The sequence below is a fragment of the Mesoplodon densirostris genome, chromosome 16, assembly GCF_025265405.1.
Source record: "Mesoplodon densirostris isolate mMesDen1 chromosome 16, mMesDen1 primary haplotype, whole genome shotgun sequence".
NCBI lineage: Eukaryota > Metazoa > Chordata > Mammalia > Artiodactyla > Ziphiidae > Mesoplodon > Mesoplodon densirostris.
In genome coordinates this window covers 76,673,545-76,693,040 of record NC_082676.1, presented here as the reverse complement: position 1 = coordinate 76,693,040, position 19,496 = coordinate 76,673,545, and the positions used below count along the sequence as shown (strand labels likewise).

Genomic DNA, 19,496 nt, shown 5'->3' with positions numbered 1-19,496 from the left:
CATTATCTAACTATTTAGACTCTATAAGAAATTGGTTAGGCTCTGCAGACCAAAAAAAAAAAAAAAAAGTGAACATTTGTTTCACTATCCACTAGAATGACTATGACTAAGGATTAGTAACTATTTCCATAGCAAATGCATACTGTTCATCTTTCTCTGACGATCAAAAGCTACATAAAATGTCTACAGGTTTAAATCACTTCAACTGACAGTCTGAAAGTGAATCCTTTATACTCTTCTGATTCTCTAGGTCTGGGTCCTCATCCCTGTGCCTCCTTTTGGTTTATTTCGCAGTCCGAGACTGAAAGAAGTTTAAAAACAAATCACTTATGGAGCACGGACTATGCAAAGGCACAAAACTAGAAACCTTATAGATGTTATTCCATTTGATTTTCATAGCAAATTTTCATTTGATATTGATTTTCAGTCAATATCAAATTCCATTTGATATTCCATTTTGATTTCCCTACTTTATAGATGATGAAATTGAGCCTCAGAGATAATTTGTAACTTGATCCATAGATGTGCAGCTGGTAAATGGCAGAGTGAAGATTCAAATCTACTGACTACAAAACCACACTTTTAACCCGCTCACCCATTCATTTAAAGCTCAGTATAGAGAAGAGTATTTCCTTCTCAAGTTCAGCTCCTGTATATACGTTCTTATAACACACACTGTTGGTGCCCACCCAGAGCCCTGGGGTTCCTTTTCCCATGTGGCACACCCACCCATGCAGCAAGCTGCTGCATGCTTTCCAGCCAGTAGTTCCCAACGTGACCCAATTCACTGAATTGCCCTTGAGAACTGGAATAGCCTTACTGGTACCCTCTCTAGCCTGTAGTCTGTAACTGATTGACTTGGGAATCCAGAAGCCCAGAGCCTTTTCCTGGTGCTCCACAGCTCCCCACAGGTTGGATGGAAGCTGGGGTTTCATCAGAAAGCTCCCCTGTGCTTGGCTTCTTTTCCCTTCCCTGGCCTTATTGAGGAAAATTGGGGGATTTATGCAGAATAACATGCAATTCATTGCAAAATAAAACACACCTTCTCTAGACAGCTCAGAATACTTATAGCTGTTAAAGCAAAAACAAATATTTGGTTACTTGTGGATTGTTTTGGCTTTAATGGAAATACCTACTTTCTCCAACGTTTGGTCCCTGGTCTCAAAATGTTTATCCCAGGAAGCAACTGCTGTGATTTAGGTCTTGAAGGTAGCTTTCAATGCTTGCGCTTTCTCTGTGATGTGCTTCTGAAAGGGCATCATGAAGTCATCAAAATCTACCTCGTAAGAGAACCGCTCCCGGCGCAGTTCCCTCTTCCTGATCAGCTCTGCTGTCGTGGCTTTGGGAATCCAGATCTTAAATAAACAACCACATCCAGAGCAGGTGTGAGTATCATGGCCAATAAACATGTCAATATCCAGACAATCTTCAAGATGGTTAATTTAAAACTATCATTTATTTCTAAATCTATTTTAACTTTTATCTCTTACACAACAGTTTTGGTTATGTGGGCATCGCTGTTTCTGATGGGGACTATTTGGACAACTGAAATGCTCTTCAGTTACCTCTCTGATGATCCTCAGGCCAGCTGCTGATCATTTTTAGGATGTCAAAACCAGGAAGCAATGGAGTTAGTAGATAGTTTGGGTTTGCTGCCTTTATGTCTTATGGGGAAGTCAAAATTATTTTCACAGTAGAGGCCAGAAGGAGCTGGTGGTCTCTTATTCGGCATGGCTTGATGCATATTGTCAAGACCACTCTTATTCTCCAAAGACATTTTCACCTTTTTAATTGTAGATGTTTAAGGAAGCCACTGAATAAATCCAGTCTTGATTAGTATGAAACTCCCAAGTGAGATGGTGATAGTGTGTAAAAAGAGGAAGGGTTGGGCTCTAAGGAGTACCCAGAGAAAGTATCTATAGAACTCGGTGACTACATGGCTATAAGGAATGGCACTAACTGAAGAAGACTTCAATTGTTCAAGGAAAATTAAAATGTTAATACAGAAAATAGTAATACCAGATATTGGAAGCTATACAAGTTGGACTTACTTAGTCAGAAGTAGTAGGACCTAGAAAAAGGACACCTCCAAATAATAACTACAAAAGATAAGGACATTTGTTTGGGTGCGCTGCATAAAGAGTACTTGAAAAATGACATCAGGAGTTTATACCATGTTATGATCTTTCTAAAGTACTTACCCTCTGTGGAATAAATGTGATATCCACTTTCTTGGTATAACCACTGGTAATCAATGAATTGAGGTAAACCACATTATCCTTATGCATCTTCTTTTTCTCCACTATGGTTGGTACAGTATACATTGATGAAAGTGGCTCCTGGAAACAAGACCAAAAAAAACCTGTCAATTGCAAAAACCTATATACACTTCCTAACATTATTTGCTGTTCTGCATCTTACTCTGAAGCCAGAAAAAAACTAAAAATGTTACTATACAAATTATAATTTGAAATGAAATAGAATATTATTATCATTTTGGGTGAGGAGAGATCATTCATTTGCCTCGTTTAACTTTATTTAATTAGTATTAGTGACAGATCACAAAAGTCTTTCAGATATCCATCCTTGACCTGTGGCCATTATTAATCAGAAGGATGTATTCCTACCAAAATGATAATGGTACATGTGTTAGGAGCTTTAGCTGATTAATCCTCCTTCACCTCTGGCCATCCTTACTCTCTTCCTCCATGCTTACTACTCTCTATTGTCTGCCTATCATCCCTTCAACTCTATCTACTTCCTACCACCTACATTTCTCTAACCCTTTCTAATTTGATAACATTAAAGCTTTTTCTTCCTGAATTTCATCCCCTATCCTGTGTCAGCCAAGAATCTCTAGGGATCCATCTGCTTCCCTAAAAGAAACTTCCAGTCTAGAAATGTACTTAAAGCTTCCTGCTAATGAATGAAAAATTCTTGGTGTCTCAGAAATCCCCATAAACAACAACCTCAATCTTCTGCTGCTAATTTAGAGGCACCCAAACCATTCCAGATTACCAGGGACAATTTGACACCTTTAAAACCTTCTAGAGTTATTTTGAAGGATATCCAAGTTACATATCCCTGGGTTCATAGTAATCATTAAAATTCTTTGGGAGTGGGGTGGTAAGGTGGGTAGTGAAATATTATGAAACCAAAATGAAGGAAAATCATGCTTTACTTCATTTCTCATAAGGGTTACTCTTCTTCCCTTTTTGGGCCATCCCATCAAATCTGTATAATTCAGGTCTGAGTGTATACATATCCAATACCAGTTCTTTTTCCAACATTCTAATGGTATTTGGTTGAACCAAATGGTTTTTGTGTGGATTCTGTTTGCAATGAGTACTTGTTAGGCTTTTCAGTAACAGGAAGTTTCTTGCTAGATATTTCTTTACAACTATTGCATAATGGTGCTGAAAACATGGACTGCACATGATTTGCCCACGTCCTGTAACAATATGTAAATGGTGCCGCAGCCCCACCAGTTACTAATGGGAGGTCAACTGCCTTTCATACCTCTTCTTTCTTAATCTCAGGGCCTTCAGTCTTCACTTTAAGCGGTGGCTTGCCTTTTGTTTTTTGATTTTCTGCTGGTTTTGGCAAGCTATCCAGCTTTTCCTCAATCAAACCAATTATTCTATAGTCAGCATAAGCCTTTGCAACATCCATGGCACTATGCCCTGTTTAAAATATAAATTCAGAGTTTCATTAAACAGATTAATAATAAACCATGTAGCAAAATCTCAGCACATCAGCTCTAAGCATGCAGTACCAAGGGTGATTACTGAAGTAAATGGTATGTATAAAGTCACAGAGCTGGATCAGATACTCTCTAAGGTGGCCCCAGCTATAAAATCTCATCATTTAGAGGGCCATTTACCAGCAAAACCATTTCTTCTTGTTAATTATTTTGAGCATGTTTCTTAAAAAGTTGATAGGAAATAGTGGTAGGTTACATTTTGAATATCTGAGTGCTGGTTCTCTTCCCACAGTGCACACATTCCTTTGTGTGTGACAATTTTACATTGTCCTCCCCTTCCCATGATGGAAGGAGGTGTATTCAAAAAGGCCTGGGAGACTGGAGGTCACAAGTGCTCTATGCAGATGGCTGGGTATTATGACACCTGTAACATCCTCAGGCAGGCCTAACAATATTACCTGTGACTCAGAGGCAGCCTGAAGCAGCCACAGATACTAAAGCTCCTTCATATCAAAAGGAAGCAATGGGTTTTACTCTAAGAAAACAACACCTCCACATATTTACACGGGATATTTATGAGATAAGGTAGGCTTCCAATTTACTTCCTAGAAAGAGCCTCAATTCAGGAATGATTTGTACAACTTTAGAAAGAATCCAAAGTCTACAGAGGCTTCAAACTATGCCAATTATTAGGAATTGACTGTTAAGACAAAGTGATGACTCATGATGTGATCTGCAGACTGGTGTCAGTCTACAAACTAATGGTTATGCAGCCACAGTGAAATAAATACAGGGATTAAGAGTAAATGTTTAGAAATTTTTATAACAATTTTATGTCATTTGAATCCAATGATAAAAAAGAAGTTTGGGGCTTCCGTGGTGGTGCAGTGGTTGAGAATCTGCCTGCCCATGCAGGGGACACGGGTTCGAGCCCTGGTCTGGGAAGATCCCACATGCCGCGGAGCAACTAGGCCCGTGAGCCACAACTACTGAGTCTGCGCGTCTGGAGCCTGTGCTCCACAACAAGAGAGGCCGCGATAGTGAGAGGCTCGCGTACCGCGATGAAGAGTGGCCCCCGCTTACCGCAACTAGAGAAAGCCCTCGCACAGAAACGAAGACCCAACACAGCATAAATAAATAAATAAATAAATAGATTGTCTCCTATTTAAAAAAAAAATGTCTTGCTTTCCTCCTTTAAAAAAAAAAAGTTTGGACTTTATGGGTTTTTTCCTCTTTATTTTTCTAGTAAATCATTTTTCATTGTATTTTGCAAAAGTCTTCATCCACAATGGATCACCAACATAAAGAACTGGTTCTTTTACACAAATGATTTGAGAAGCACTGTGTATACGATAAAGTTCCATAACATTTACTCAGGTTTGTTTTCGCAGCAGTGACTCAAGGGAAAATGTGGTCCTACAAGAATTGATTTAAACGGGTTTGGAAACTATCATAAATTCCCCTTTTCTAACCCTAATCACCCATAATGAGAACACATGCCTTTTCTATTCTCCAGCTGGAATTTAGCACCAATATCAAGTAGGTATTTTACAGTATCCAGTCTACAGCTCTCAATGGCTCTACTTAAGGGAGTTGAGTTGTTGATTGAAAGGGCATCTACCACGGCTCCAGATTTAACAAGAAGCTCAACAATATCCTGTTGGCCGGCATGGCATGCAAAATGAAGCGGAGTCCACAGAAAATTATCTGTTGCGTTGACGTTAGCCCTGTAAAAGGAGGTAGATGCATGAGCTAAAAATATGGGTTATTCCAAGCACTGGAGGCTAAAAATGCTAAGGAAGATTTCATAGTTTTATCAAATTGTTCAACTGTAAACCAAGGAAGGTTTGGGTCAAGTTATATTCTGTGCCATAATTTTTCTTGACCTGTGTTCTTCATTATATAACAGTATTAACTTTGTGTATATATACATTTTGTTTAGTTTAAAAGGTGCTTAGACACTAAAGGTTACAATTTTAACCCTTAGATCCTTAGGTTACAATTGTAACCTAAGGGTTACAATTTTGCATCATTAAAATCAGGGAAAAACTGGATCCAATGAAAGATCAAAGCTAACAGGAAACAGAAAAGTTATAGTATTTCATTTTGTATCTACTTTCTCTGTATGTTATGAATTTTTAAATACACCTTCATTATTAAAAATTTAAGCATTATAATGTATCAAAATTTTGTATCAAAAAATGATACAAATGAACTTATTTACAAAACAGAAACAGACTCATAGACTTCCAAAACAAACTTGTGGTTGCCAAACGGGAAAGGTGAGGGGGTGGGACAAATTGGGAGTTTGTGATTAACATATACACACTACTATATTTAAAATAAATAATGAACAAGAACCTACTGTATAGCACAGGGAACTCTACTACTCAATATTCTGTAATAATCTATACATGAAAAGAATCTGAAAAAGGATGGATATGAATACTTATAACTGAATCACTTTATTATATACCTGAAACTAGAACAACATTTTAAATCACCTATACTCCAATATAAAATTAAAATTAAATGAAAAAAGAAAATTAATTCTTTTGATTTTATTGAAAGCAATATATCATTCAGAAACTATGAAAAGATAAAATAAAATTTTAGTCCTATTTAAAAATTCTCTGCCCAACACTTCATATTGTCATTAGTTGCTTTATACTCCCTCTTTATAATAAACACATTTAAATCCTTCTTTGAAGTTAAACATTATAGTAGTAATAACAATAATACCTTTTATCAAGTCTGCAATTACTGGGCTACTAAGGGCTTTACATATTTTAACTCATTTAATCTTCAACAAATCCTGTGAGCTGAGTTCCATTATAACCCCATTATAAAAATGAGAAAACTGAGGCACAAAAAGTTAAGAAAGTTACCCCGGGTTATTCAGCAATGGTAAAAAGAAGGACTTAAACCTGAGACATTGCTTTAGATTTAAAAGTTAAACTAAATGTCATGCTTTGTTATTTTAAAGATATTTACAAATGAACCAAGGAAAAGGGAATGAAACGTGCTTAGTCGTTATGGCTACCATCAAATTGCTTGAATTTGTTGAGATCCCCTCCAAAAAAAAAAAAAAAAACAAAGAAAGAAAGAAAGAAAAAAAAGAGACAGATTTAAAAATGACTCCATGTAAAGTGAGTACGTTCTAGAGATCTGCTCTACAATATTATAATCACTATAGTGATTATAGTTAGCAATATTGTACCCTACACTTAAAATTTAAGAGGGTAGATCTCATGCTATCTGTTCTTACCACAATAAAAAAAATTCTGTTTTTAATTTAAAATAAAATAAAAAGCAACTCCACATCATCTAGGTAAAGCTCTGAGACCAAATTAAATTGTCTTGGGAGGCCAGGGTTACCTTATCAGAAGGCTTTGTTTACCCTCAGAGGGAAAACTTCTGCGCCTTCACTTTGTACATAGTTGTTATTGGCAAACGGTCTTTGCATACACACACTCCTATGTTCCATCAGCCTGGCTCCCGGTATAAGATCTATTTGTGATCTGGACTTCAGGAATGAAGCCCTTTCTTGCACTACTTAAATTCTGGAGCTGAATGTGTCTTAGCCTTCCTTGAAATGTGAAGACTCCCAAAAATCTAAATTTCACTCAACCGAAAGGCATACCCTTTTTCAAGAAGAAACTTGACCACATCTATGTTTCCACTGGCACATGCAGTCATTAGGGGTGTCTTGTAATAATTATCCTTCATATCCACAGGTATTCCTGATTCAAACGCCTTTTTCAGAGATGCCAGGTCTCCCGCCTTGGTGATAAAATTAATGTTTGAAAAGACCTTCCCTGGATCATCAGTGTACCAAGCAGAGTCATCCTGAATGGGATGTTCGGGTGGATGATCTCGGTTAAAGCGATTGCAATCAGTTACATGATCGTAGGTTTCAATCATGTAATAAGGCGGCCCACCTTCGCTCCGGCGTGGAAACACGTGGTCAGGGATGATGCAGATTGGGAGGGGTAAAACAAACTTGCCTTTTTTGGCTTTTTTGGCCATCCTTTTTTTCTTTTTCTTAGGCCCATAGGATCCCAGGACATAAGACTTGCTTAAGTATTTGGTTCCTTTAAAGAAATCGTTAATGTTGACCCCTCCGCCCCGGACTTTTTCATGAAGTTGAGCTATGGTAGCTATCTGTTCTGAGCTCATAAAATCTTGCCTCTCCTCCAGCGCCAGCACAAAGTCTTCCTTGGTGACTGTCCCATCGCCCCTGTCCACAAACGAAAGGGCTTCCCGAAGGAAAGTCTCATGTTCTATGGACCAATCGTGAAGTCTCAGGTACAATCGTGGATTCGGATTTTTGGCTCCTGGCTGGGCCAGTTTATTAGCGATTCGCTCCGCCCGCCGTATTTCTTTGCTGGCTGCTTTAAAGCCACCTTTCTTAGCCAAGGCCCTGGGTGTTTTATGCTCCAAATTCTTCCATTTCAGATCACATCCTAAAACAGGAAACATCATGATTATGAATGGTGCCAAGGCATCTCCATGACTCCACAAATGACATGCATCCAACGGTTTTTTAAATTTCTAGTGATTAATCAAAAGTTGCTCCCCAATTACTTGTATATAGAGGTAAGCACATTTAGCTATTATAACTACAAAATTAAGGTATGATTTTTTTTTCCTGTGAGCTTTATTTTGGTGAATTCTGAGGGAGATATGTTTCCAATTGATAGTATCTTTTCCCAAAGGATTAGGACATTAATCCCTATAGATATTTGAAACAAATATCATATTGGGATACTTGCTAAGGAGGCTTCCTGACTAGTGGGAAAGAGTAAGGGTGACATTTGAATTTGGAAGGAAGCTGGATTCAAACAGCTTAAATAGGACCTTAGGAACTCAGGATGCTAACTGACACCTGCTTCTTTTGAACGATTATGACTAAATCTGTGTAAAATCTTAAACTATGCTTTAACTGTATTCTCCATGAAGTTAGTGTAATTTATATTGACCTGCTGTTTTGCAGTAAGGTCATGTGAACAGCCTAACGGAGGAGAAAGTAATTTGTTCATCAAACCTGAAAGAATTCCAGCATAAGAACTGTACAATTAGGCATTAAAATCCGTTTCCCTTTTTGGACCCTTAATTAAAATGATGGGACCAACATTATATGTAAGCATTCTCCAAATAAATAAACTTTTCTGAGTGCATCAAGGAGTCTAGTTAATGCTATCAAGAAGGCTGTGTTGTCTGTAGTAAGTGTCTGGAGACACACAAACCCCATTATAATTCAGACTATGAAGATGGTCTTTCTAGTGTTTTGAATCTAGAAGGTTCTTCTGTTGCTTTGCAAGCATCACATAATCAAAAAAGATTCTCTAACCTCAGTATCTCTAGCATCCAAAATGTAAAGGTCACCGAATGCAAAAATAAAACACGTCCCTCCAACACTTTATAGTTTTATTCCTTATCAAAAAGAAAATTAATCACCAGTGTTTTTCAACATTAGCACTTCCTATGGCATTGTCAAAAATTAAAATTTTATATGAAGGCTGATAATTTTACTAGTGATAGAAAAACTCAAAAAGAGCATTGGAACAATAAAGATTCTAAAATTTTTATATTGGACAGTCTGAAGAACAGTGGCTTATTGGGAAAGGGACCTGAGACTGGTCTCAACAGTATAATTCCACAGCATAATAATTCCATAGTATAATTCCATAGTCATCTTGAGTATGCTGTTTTTATTTAGCTTTTTTTGCTTATTTAGGGTGTCTGGGGGTTTATCGACCATCTCCCAATCCGCTCCTATATTCAGCCCAGCACTAAGGATCAAAGGGTTTTAAAGCAGCTTTATCTTGCCTTCTTTTGCTCCTAGTTTCCTCCCTGTTAGAAATTTTGTCTGGATAAAAGACTCCAACATCCCAGCTTAAAGATATGAAGGCATTTTCCTCTCCCTTTGATTTTGTCTCCTTTTTTATCATTAGTAAATAAAGATCCATTCATTCCCTTTGTGATTTATGTGCCTCTGTGGCTGAGATACTCAACTTTCAGCTGACTGTACTGTCAAAAGGCCCAAGAGAAGGAGAACCCTGCACAGGGGCTTCAGGAGAACTATTCCAAACTCCCATCCTCTCCCCTGGATCTGGCCTCACACTGCCTACAGGGAGTTGTAAATTACTCCAGGGACAAGATCAGGCACAAAACAGGAGCATACTGAGGAAGGTAGTTTAATGTGGGAAAAGAATCCAGCCCTCCTATTTAAGAATAAAAGAGGTTACACCCAGGGAGTTTACTCAGAAATGAGCATTTCATGACCAATGGTTTCTTGCTGCTCTGATTGCCTTAGATAAGCAATTGCCTGGTATGGAAATAGGTCACCCACATAGGATCTGGTGGTTGTACTTCCAAACATGCTACAGAACTCAGAACATTTTCAGACATTTATTTCAGAAACACAGCCTAGTCTTGTGAGCCAGCCAGGAGGATTAATCTTTTCTGCATCACCAGACAAGGCCTTTGGCAGGCTCTGGCCCTTTACTTCTCAATTTGCTTTCTCTGACTTTATCCCAGGAGTACATAAATGGTAGAGTATATATTGGGGGATGTTTGTCCCAATAAGAAAGGAATCAGCATGTTAAAGTTGAAGAAGCTTGTCTCAATCTGGGCAGATCTTTAGTTTCTAGAAATACACAATGTTAAAAATGAAGTGTCAGAATAATCTGCTGATGGTGACAGATTTGAAAATGAGACTGATGAGACAGTTGATGAGGGCAAAAATTGCAGTAGATATATTTTCCTTTATCTGTTTTTTTTTTTTATTGTAGTGGAACGGGGAAAGAATGTGAGCTTTGTATAATGTGAAAAAAGTCAAAGTGGATCAGTTATTACACCATTAGTTATGCAGGCACATTAGTCCTATTTAAAACGTTAGTGGTTACAGTATAGGCTCTCTAGGGTCCCAGTGACTTCAAAATTTCTGTTCCTCTGTAGAAGACAGGAAAATAAAAGCACTTTCTCTGTTCCATTATAGAGTTGTTGAACTTTAAGTTTCTGCCCATTTCTCATAAACTGGAAAAAAAAAAAAAACCACTACCATAACATTCAGCAGAATGCAGCTCCCTCTCTAACAGAGTTAATAACTTTGAATGTACATTTAATTAGCATGTAATTAAAACCAAATAGATCCAAATCTTTAAACTTAATTGGCTAATATTACTATTTTAAGGAATACATTAAGCTATACATAACATAGTTTATATTCCTAAGTTAATAATTATTTGAAAGCTACAGAAAAATCTAAAATAATAAATATTACTTATATTTCAAATGTTCCATGAAATTTTTCATTTTATTTCATGTGTTTCTCCCCAAAATATTTCCCCCATAATTTAAAATTACCCAGAAATGTTATCTATGCACTTGACATGATAGTACATTTTAAAAAATAAAATAATTAAGAATGCAAACTAAAAGACATGGTGTTTAGTGCTTGTTTTTTAGATTGATTATTTACATTTTTTAACAAGAATTTAATAACTATAAGCATCTTAATAATTGGTTGACTCATAAACAATTCTCTTTAGATTTTTAATAATAACTTAAAAATACTTGAGAAATGAATTTTTATCACCTTCAAGGCCAGATTCATGATTTAACAGAAGGTAAATAAGAAAAAAGTTTAATTTTCTTTCTACATATATGTGTGAGATAAGCAACTGACATTTGACAGGCTGAAATTCTCTGTAGATGAGCTACAGTGTGGAAAAATTATAAATTCTTTAGGCATGAAATTGGTAGACCATTTTACCTCTCTGAGCTATATATTTACAGCAATCTGCAAAACCACCCATAGCAGCATAATGAAGTGGTGTGTTGCCATTCATTGCAATCAGCCCCATGTCTCCGTCATAGGCAAAGAGAAGCTTCAATATCTGCAAAATAAAGAGTGGATATTGTAGAGGAATAGGAATGTACGCTTACTGAATGAAAACTGGGACCTAGACCTGTGCTATCCAGAGTGTCAATTTGAATTAAATTAAAATGAATTAAATAGAACAGAAATTTTAAAAATGCATTTCCTTACTTCCACTAGCCGCAGTTCAAGTACTCAAAAATCACATGTGTAGTGTAGTGTACCACATTGTACAGCACAGAGAATATTTCCATCACTGCCAGAAGTTCTATCAAACAACATTGATCTAGAGTATAGAAAACTCTATACTCAGCTGGGGAGCTACCGTTTTGAAGTAAATTTAGGCAATTTTAGAAAACATCAGACTATGGCAAGCATCATCAGGGGAGCAAATTCTTTACCAAACAGATGTGACTTCTAATATGATATATACTTTTATTGCAGGGAAGAGACCCTATGCCAAAAGTAAAGATAATTATGTTAAAACTCAGAAAAACTCAGTAAAGAAATTTTAGATATAATTCAGAATTTAAAAAAATAGGATAGCATTGATTTCTAATTTGTTTCTGCAATATCACTATACCTATGAGATATCCTTTGCTGATATATCCAGATAATAAGAATACTTAGAGTTAAAAATTTAGATGAGTCAGTAGATGCCTCAAACATCAGGGAGATGAGTATATTGGCATTGTTCTCCCCACAATTAGATCATACTGTACTGTGAAAATTCTAATGTGTAAGGGAGTCATAAAATAGAGTAATCCCGGTTGGCAAAACCTTGAAGCTGTCATAATTAAAAATATAGAAAAACATTATTAGCAATATTAAAAGAATAAATTAGCAAGCAGATAAAACTGAATAAAGAGCTAAAATATGTTTTGAAGGTTAATATTTGGTATAAAATATAGTTTTAGAATTATTTCAGAAAATCAAGATGATAACTCAGAAAAAATTATATCAGTGTAACCTACATGATATTTTAAGATGTTGAGAAAAAGAAGAGAATATTTTTAGAAACAAATTTTAAAGCAAAGAGTAGATTATTACATCAAAAAAGCCTCCTTTGGCAGCAAAGTGTGCGGCGTGATGTCTGTCATTGTCAAATGCATTCACGTCACCTCCTCTTTCCAATATCCCTCGAACTAGTTCTACCACTCCTTCTCTTGATGCTTCCATTAAAGCCGTGCGACCTGTGGACTGGACGTGAAACAGATCAGATGCTGTTTATCCCTATCATACTAAATAACATATTCCGTATAAATATGGTCTAAATCCATTTGGCCTTAGAGTCACACTGACACGTTCAGTTCTGTACAGTTTTATTGGTTTCATGTAACAAATAGGAAAAATGAAGTCAGTAAAATGGGTCAGTGTCCAAAATGTAAAATTCTAAAATCAGAGTCAGGGTCACACCAAAAGTCCCTGTAGGAACTTCATGCTGAAAAATGCAGTTTCTTGCAAAGAAAGTAGAGCAATAAGGGAGAAAAGAGGGTAAAACACATGCTAAAATTAGGCTATAGGTGTTTTCTAATGAGAAGAAAATCTATTTTTATTGTTGGGAAATGACAGTTAAGAGATAAGAAAACTCAGTAAAATTAGCCAAATGAGGAGAGGGAGCAAAATGATTAAGGGAAACAGCAGAACTACATATTTTCTTTTGAAGAAGATAAATTTTTATTAGGCATCACTAATATCTTTTCTATTTCCTATAATGATCTTTTAACATTACACATAATAAATACCAATTTTCCAAACGTAATTAGGAAATAGATTGTAGAATCATGGCCATGCCATATAGAGATGATGAAAGTATATCATCTTAAAGTATTCTGAACAGAAATGAACAGTCTAACCTAACAGGATAATTTTACCATATTCAAATGAAAAAAATACACTAATAGAGATTATTAGTGTATTGAAATTTTTTTCTATAATTGAAAAAAAGGAATATTTATAATCAGAAGAATAGTCATACTGGGTTGACAGCATTTGGATTGGCTCCTTTTTCCAAAAATGTCAGGCACACATCTTTAACATCATGTGCTTCTTCACAAGCTCTAAGGAATACTGGCTTTCCTTCATAGGTACAATTGTTGACATCTGCACCATGTTCCAAGGCAATCCGTGCACAGTGATAATGTCTCTTAGTAGGTAAAATGCAGTAAAACAAAATACCTGTAGAAAAATAGAATCCCCAAAGAATACTTAATTAGTAGTCTCTCTATATTTGGATCAGATAGGAAGGAACAAACAATAATTTACAAATTCATAATTAGCTAGCTGAAGGTGATAGAGCAAAGATATTTATGCCTTGGTTTTCCCTCTGAAATCAACTGAAACACCAAGACACAGATACCAGAAAAGAAACACAACCTCTTATAAGAGCCAGAAAACAGTCATAAGCAAAATGTGATAAGACTTTGTTTGGGAAGAATTTGAGTGCTGGGATGTGAGCTCCGGTTGACCCTGGGTATTTGGCATCCTGCAGTCTATACCCCAGTGTCTCTTCTTGGAATATGCAGAGGTGTGTGTGCCAGAAGACTATTGGTGGATCCCTGGATCCCCTCTGAAACTGCAGAGTGGCAAAGGAGATGATACATAATGATGAAATGTGCAGACCAGCCATATTTATAGGAAGCAGGCTGTCTGTACAGTAGCAGTGAGAAGAAACACTAGATGGCAAGGGGCTCTGACATTTTGGCAAATCATTTTGTTTACTGAAGAGAGAAAAATGCTAAATCCTCATACCCAGCACCGGTGACACACAGACCCTCAACATAACCCATGTCAAAAATGTACTACAGACCTGGGGTATTATTTATATTCTCCTGGTAAGAAAGTCAGGTAAACAGCAATCAAACTCCAAACTGACTTTGTAATGACTTGACTCTAAAAAGAGGCTTCATTCAAAGAGGAACAATAATCAACAAGAAACCAGCATGTGACCTATGAAGAAATATACTGAAAGAAAGGTAAGGAAAGAAACTTGATGACAAACACTAGGCAAAAATTATATACTCAAAAAACTATACGATGAAAATTATTGACTGACCCATTTCCAAGATAACAAAGAAATTAAATATATTTTTTTTCTGAAACAAAAGTGCAAAGCTAGACCGATTCTATAATAAGTACTTATAGGACAATAAAAGATAAATAGAAGGAAAAGATGAATTTGAGCAAACAGAGCTTGAAAAAAGAAATGGTAGAGAAAAATATTGTAAAGCCACTAAAGAAATGAAAGTGGTTCACATTGGAAGCAGGAAAAAGGAGAGCAGACATCGCCAAAACCATGGTCAGGGACATGGAGGAAAAACTTGAAAGAACTTGAAAGAAAAATGTAACTGAAATGATGCAAGAATTTAAATGTTCTAGAGAGGCAAAGAATATTTAACATGTATGTAATTGGTATTCAGAAATAAAAGAACAAATGGAACAGAAAGAAATGGAGAGATATAATAGAAGAAAACTCTCTTGAAGGAAAAACCTAGATCTGACAGAGTATACTGAGTCTCAGGAAAAATTGATTAAGAACAATCCATAAGATGGTGCCTAGGTAAAGCTAGGTACGAAAGTGTCCTGTGAGCATCCAGTTAAAAATTCAAGTCATTTCTAAAGAGGAAAAGTCAAGCTGGCTGCAAGACTTTGGTACAGCAACATTCATTGCTAGAAAATAACCAAAGGAGCTCTACAATGTCACCTGGAAAAGAAAACAGGGAATTTTTAATACTCAGTCAAGCTATTGTTCATATATAAAAGTGATGGACAATCAGTTTAAAGATGCAAGAAATCAAAGGATATAAGCCCAAAGGAATGAGCTAAACTACTTGATGACAAAAATGAGTCTAACAGGAGATCAACAGAGAATATGTGACTAAAAGACCCATGATAGATGCTGAATCCCTTCAACCATTGAACCAAAGCTCAATTACCTTAGGAACTGTAGATACAGAAAAGAATATTGTAATTCACAGTAATATAGAAATAATAATGTAATTTAACAAAACTTGGAGGGAAGAGAGGGAAGGAGAGACAGTGTAAGCATTTGATTTTCTTTATCTTTTACTGCTGGAGTATGAGATATTATTAAAAACAGATAAAGAGATAGACGTTTATTATTTAAAGGTATGAAAAGAATCACTGAAAGAACTAAAATGATTTTAATGTACTAAAATTAGGTACTGGAAGGGAGGTAAAGGAGGTGAGAGGAAGGGTTCTTGTACCAATCTCATCTTTCACAGAGAAATATTAATGAATACTGTTTAAAGTGCTAATTCAATAAACAGTTTTAAGTATATGTAAAGCTGTCCAGTTAGCCATTAAGAGAACTAAAAACATACCATTAATTTTAGAAAATGTGAGAAGGAAAATATACACACACAGCAAAACAAAACACAGAACACATGGACCATCGAGGAAAATATTTTTATACATATTTGTGTATTTATATAAATTAAGTATATTATGCTTTCATAATATAAAATAAGTGATAGTTCTGACACCAGACCGATGGAGCATCTAGATATATGTAAATTGGATAAACTCTACCATTAAAATAAAAATAAAATTTATGTGAAAATCGAAACCAAAATATATCTCATATAAACATGCATCTAAAATAGAGTTACTCAAACAGTTAAAAATAGAAAGATGGTCAAGGACATGGTTGAAAATATAAAATCAAAGACAGAGAAGTCATATTAGGCAAGAGTGAACCGAAACAGCAATAAACAATAACAACAGCAAAATCTAGAAAATAGTACCAGATGAGGTTGAATTCACTACAAAGACCTGAAGGAACTTATGAAATGGCTATTTTATAATGATGGCATGTGCAGTGCACAGTGAAAGTCGATCTATGCTGACTGTTTAAGCCACAAAGGACACAAATCAACATTCCAAGGTTGAAGCAAAAACAAAAGAGAAAAAAATGTATACCCAATAGAACTAGTGTATTGCATTGAGGATTGGGGATGCATCCCTATAAATGGGAGAACCAATGGAATGGGTGTTACAAGGAACTATTCCAGCTTTACCCTTAAAGAAAATAATTCCAGACACTGTAATTAATTTCTTAATACAACAAATAATTTTTTGGCTTAGAGTGTTACCTTCTCCATATTCTGCAAAATTGTTCAAAGAGAAAGTACAGGTTAGACCTAGAGTACGTCCCTCATCCTTCTAAAGCTCCAGTAAGTATTTTAACCATTTAAATGTTTGCTCATCCTTTTGAAACCATGTGCAGTGAGCCAAATGTCAATCACTGGAAAATAGGATGTTAAGGGTAGAGAGACTACAGTGGAATAAACCAAGGAGTTTGGCCAGTAGCAGCCCTTGAGCTGAGGGATGTGCAAGGTAAGCTAGGTTTACTGATGGGAATACAAGGCCCTCTGTGCAGTAGGCATACCATGAACCACAATCAAGGCTGGTGGGAGAAGTACTAACAAGGTCACGTGTGAAACAAGATTTTGTATTTGTTTCAAGTTTCATTTTATATTTTTAATTCTTCCTATTTGATTTTTCAGGTTGTTTTTTTATCATACATTGGTCTTCCAGAACCTTGGTAGGTTTAATATTAATTTGAATGGGTATAGATAAACTCATGGCTGTTGCATTTGCTACAGATACTCATTTGACCTCGTTTCCAATTTTACCTTGATTGTTTACATTTTATAATTTTAGTTTTTTATGCTATAAAATGTCTCAGACAGATTTCTTTGTGATTTGTATCTCTGTTTCAAACTCAAGAAGGTAAACTTTTCTTTGTTACCGTTCTTCTGAATGTACTGAAGTTTCCATGAAACTCCAGGTATACAAGATGCCATTTAAAAAACTATCTCATGGTCAAATAAATACGGAAAATGTCACTGGTTTTGATCGATATGACAAATGTAAAATAAACATGTCTAAGTTTGTTTTATCCAATGTTTCTCTCATAAATTTGGCAGCGGAATGAACCAATTTTGCATGTAGCACTTATCAACATCCCACTGATTCAATGGCCCTTGACACACACTTTGTGAAATGATATTCTATAGAGCGTTGGGAGGTTTTCTTTCAGAATAAAACATTTTAAAACACATTTGACTCCTGAGGGCATCTGAAGCGTATTTTGTTATGTGGTGCCATTAAGTAATTAAATAATTCTTCCTTTACTTTGTCCTCTCCTCTTGTTATAAGCAAGTCACTTTTCAAATACCATGTCTGCAGAGAGTTACAAAAGCAGACTCTGCTCCTGTCAGAAAACATTAATTAACATTATAAAATGGGATTCATTTCTCTAATGTGGGACTGATGTTAATGGCTTTGTACTTGAAGCAACTCTTTGGAACAATTGATTAAATCTACCAATTTATATTAAGCCTGGAGGTAATTTTCTTAATGATTTTCATGAGGCTGTGTCACCTCCTGTCAGAACCTTGAGTTATTTGGACAAGAAGCTCCCAGATCGTGGTCTTGAAATGGGATTTGGGAGGGGAAGAGTGACAAAGTGGGGCTATCTCAGCTGAATAATCATGGAAATGCCATATCTCAAATTTTAAGTCATGTTTTCAAATACATTTTTAAATGATACTAGAAAGTTGGAGTTTATGTCAGCATCCACCTCTGTCCCTCAACTTCCTAAATGCAACTACTTTCTACATTAGACTGCTCTTGAGAGCAAAACCTATATCTAGTATTACTTGAGGTTCTAAAATGTAAAAAAGAAGAGATGCTCTCCTTCATCTTTAGCTCGAAATGAGACTTCACATTTTACAATGGGTGATTGTGATTATGGAAATATCAACGTGCTTCATGTTGAAAGTTCTCCACGTTAAAAAAAAAAACAACAGATTGACTAATTCTAATATTCTTTTTCAATGAGAAAGTTCTCAGAACTGGCTTCCCTAAGAAATACCTGCATCATTTTCAAATCATGGGGAGATAGTGTCCTTTGGTATAAGAGTGAGAATCTAGACTTTCACTACCATGTACCATAAATAACTCTCTTCTAAAGTTGGAAAGCAAAAAATGCATTTTATTGATTTCTGGCTACAAACTGAATTGCTAGATAGAATGCTGGGAGTTCTTACCTTTTCCTTCATTATCGACAATAGTCATATCGGCCTTTGCCTTGGCTAATATTTCCATGGACAATTCGTGGCCCATTTCTGCAGCCCTCATAGCTGGAGTACAGCCCATTCTATCTTGCACATCAGGGTGAGCACCGAGGCTCAGGAGAAAGCTGACCATATCGATGTCATTGGAAACCGAGGCTAAGTGCAGGGCACTGTTTCCATTGATGGGGTCTGTGAAATTGATGAGTTCAGGGTATCCGAGCCTGGTCAGCTTCTCTATCTGCTTCTTGTCTTTGTTCCGAACACACTGGAGAACTTTGTAGATCTGCAGGTTCTCAAGTCTCTTATCTGCTAAAGCCATATTTGACCAGCTTCTTGAAAATGCCTTTGTGGACCAAAACAAAAACTACAGCAACAAAAATCAAAGCAAAAACATATAACTCAAAGTTAATTTTGTCTTCTTTACTTTGACTAATAATATTTTAAGCCTTCCATAAGAAGAGATGCTGTTTCTTATGAAACGTTATTATCATAATCTATTGCAACTGATTCATGAAAACAGAAATTACATATAAATACAAAAATATTCAGCTAGCATAACATTAAAATATTTCAAAACAAATCTTCCACCATAATTAACACTAGACTTGCTATGCAGTTTTCTTATTATTTCATTTAATCCTCCCTCCTTGACACAGCTTTACCATTTACCCATGAAGAAGGTGAAGCTAATTAAATTGCCAAGCTCTCCACTATAATGATCTGTACCAGCATGTTCCTCACAGTGTACAGACCACACAGATTTCAGTAGCTTAAAAATGTTATAAAGAATGTGTAGAATTTTGAA

General features: G+C 35.9%; 1 protein-coding gene across 1 annotated transcript; it reads right to left on the bottom strand.

Annotated features, from left to right (window-relative positions):
• Positions 1–1,196: 1,196 nt before the first annotated feature.
• Positions 1,197–19,010, bottom strand: ANKEF1 (ankyrin repeat and EF-hand domain containing 1). The gene is made up of 9 exons (XM_060078799.1): positions 18,665–19,010; positions 13,567–13,766; positions 12,639–12,788; positions 11,484–11,607; positions 7,347–8,169; positions 5,204–5,430; positions 3,520–3,683; positions 2,202–2,339; positions 1,197–1,355 (listed from the first exon to the last, which is right to left on the bottom strand). The coding sequence occupies exons 1-9, from the start codon at positions 19,008–19,010 to the stop codon at positions 1,197–1,199; spliced, it is 2,331 nt and encodes a 776-aa protein (XP_059934782.1).
• Between the last annotated feature and the right edge of the window lie 486 nt (positions 19,011–19,496).

Coding starts and splice junctions, on each gene's coding strand:
- ANKEF1 (XM_060078799.1), bottom strand. CDS start 19,010: ATGGCTTTAGCAGATAAGAGACTTGAGAACCTGCAGATCTACAAAGTT. Junction 5,431..7,346: donor AAGTTTCTTCTTGAAAAAGG/GTATGCCTTTCG, acceptor CTCCTTTTACAG/GGCTAACGTCAACGCAACAG. Junction 3,684..5,203: donor CCAGCTGGAGAATAGAAAAG/GCATGTGTTCTC, acceptor TATTTTAAACAG/GGCATAGTGCCATGGATGTT.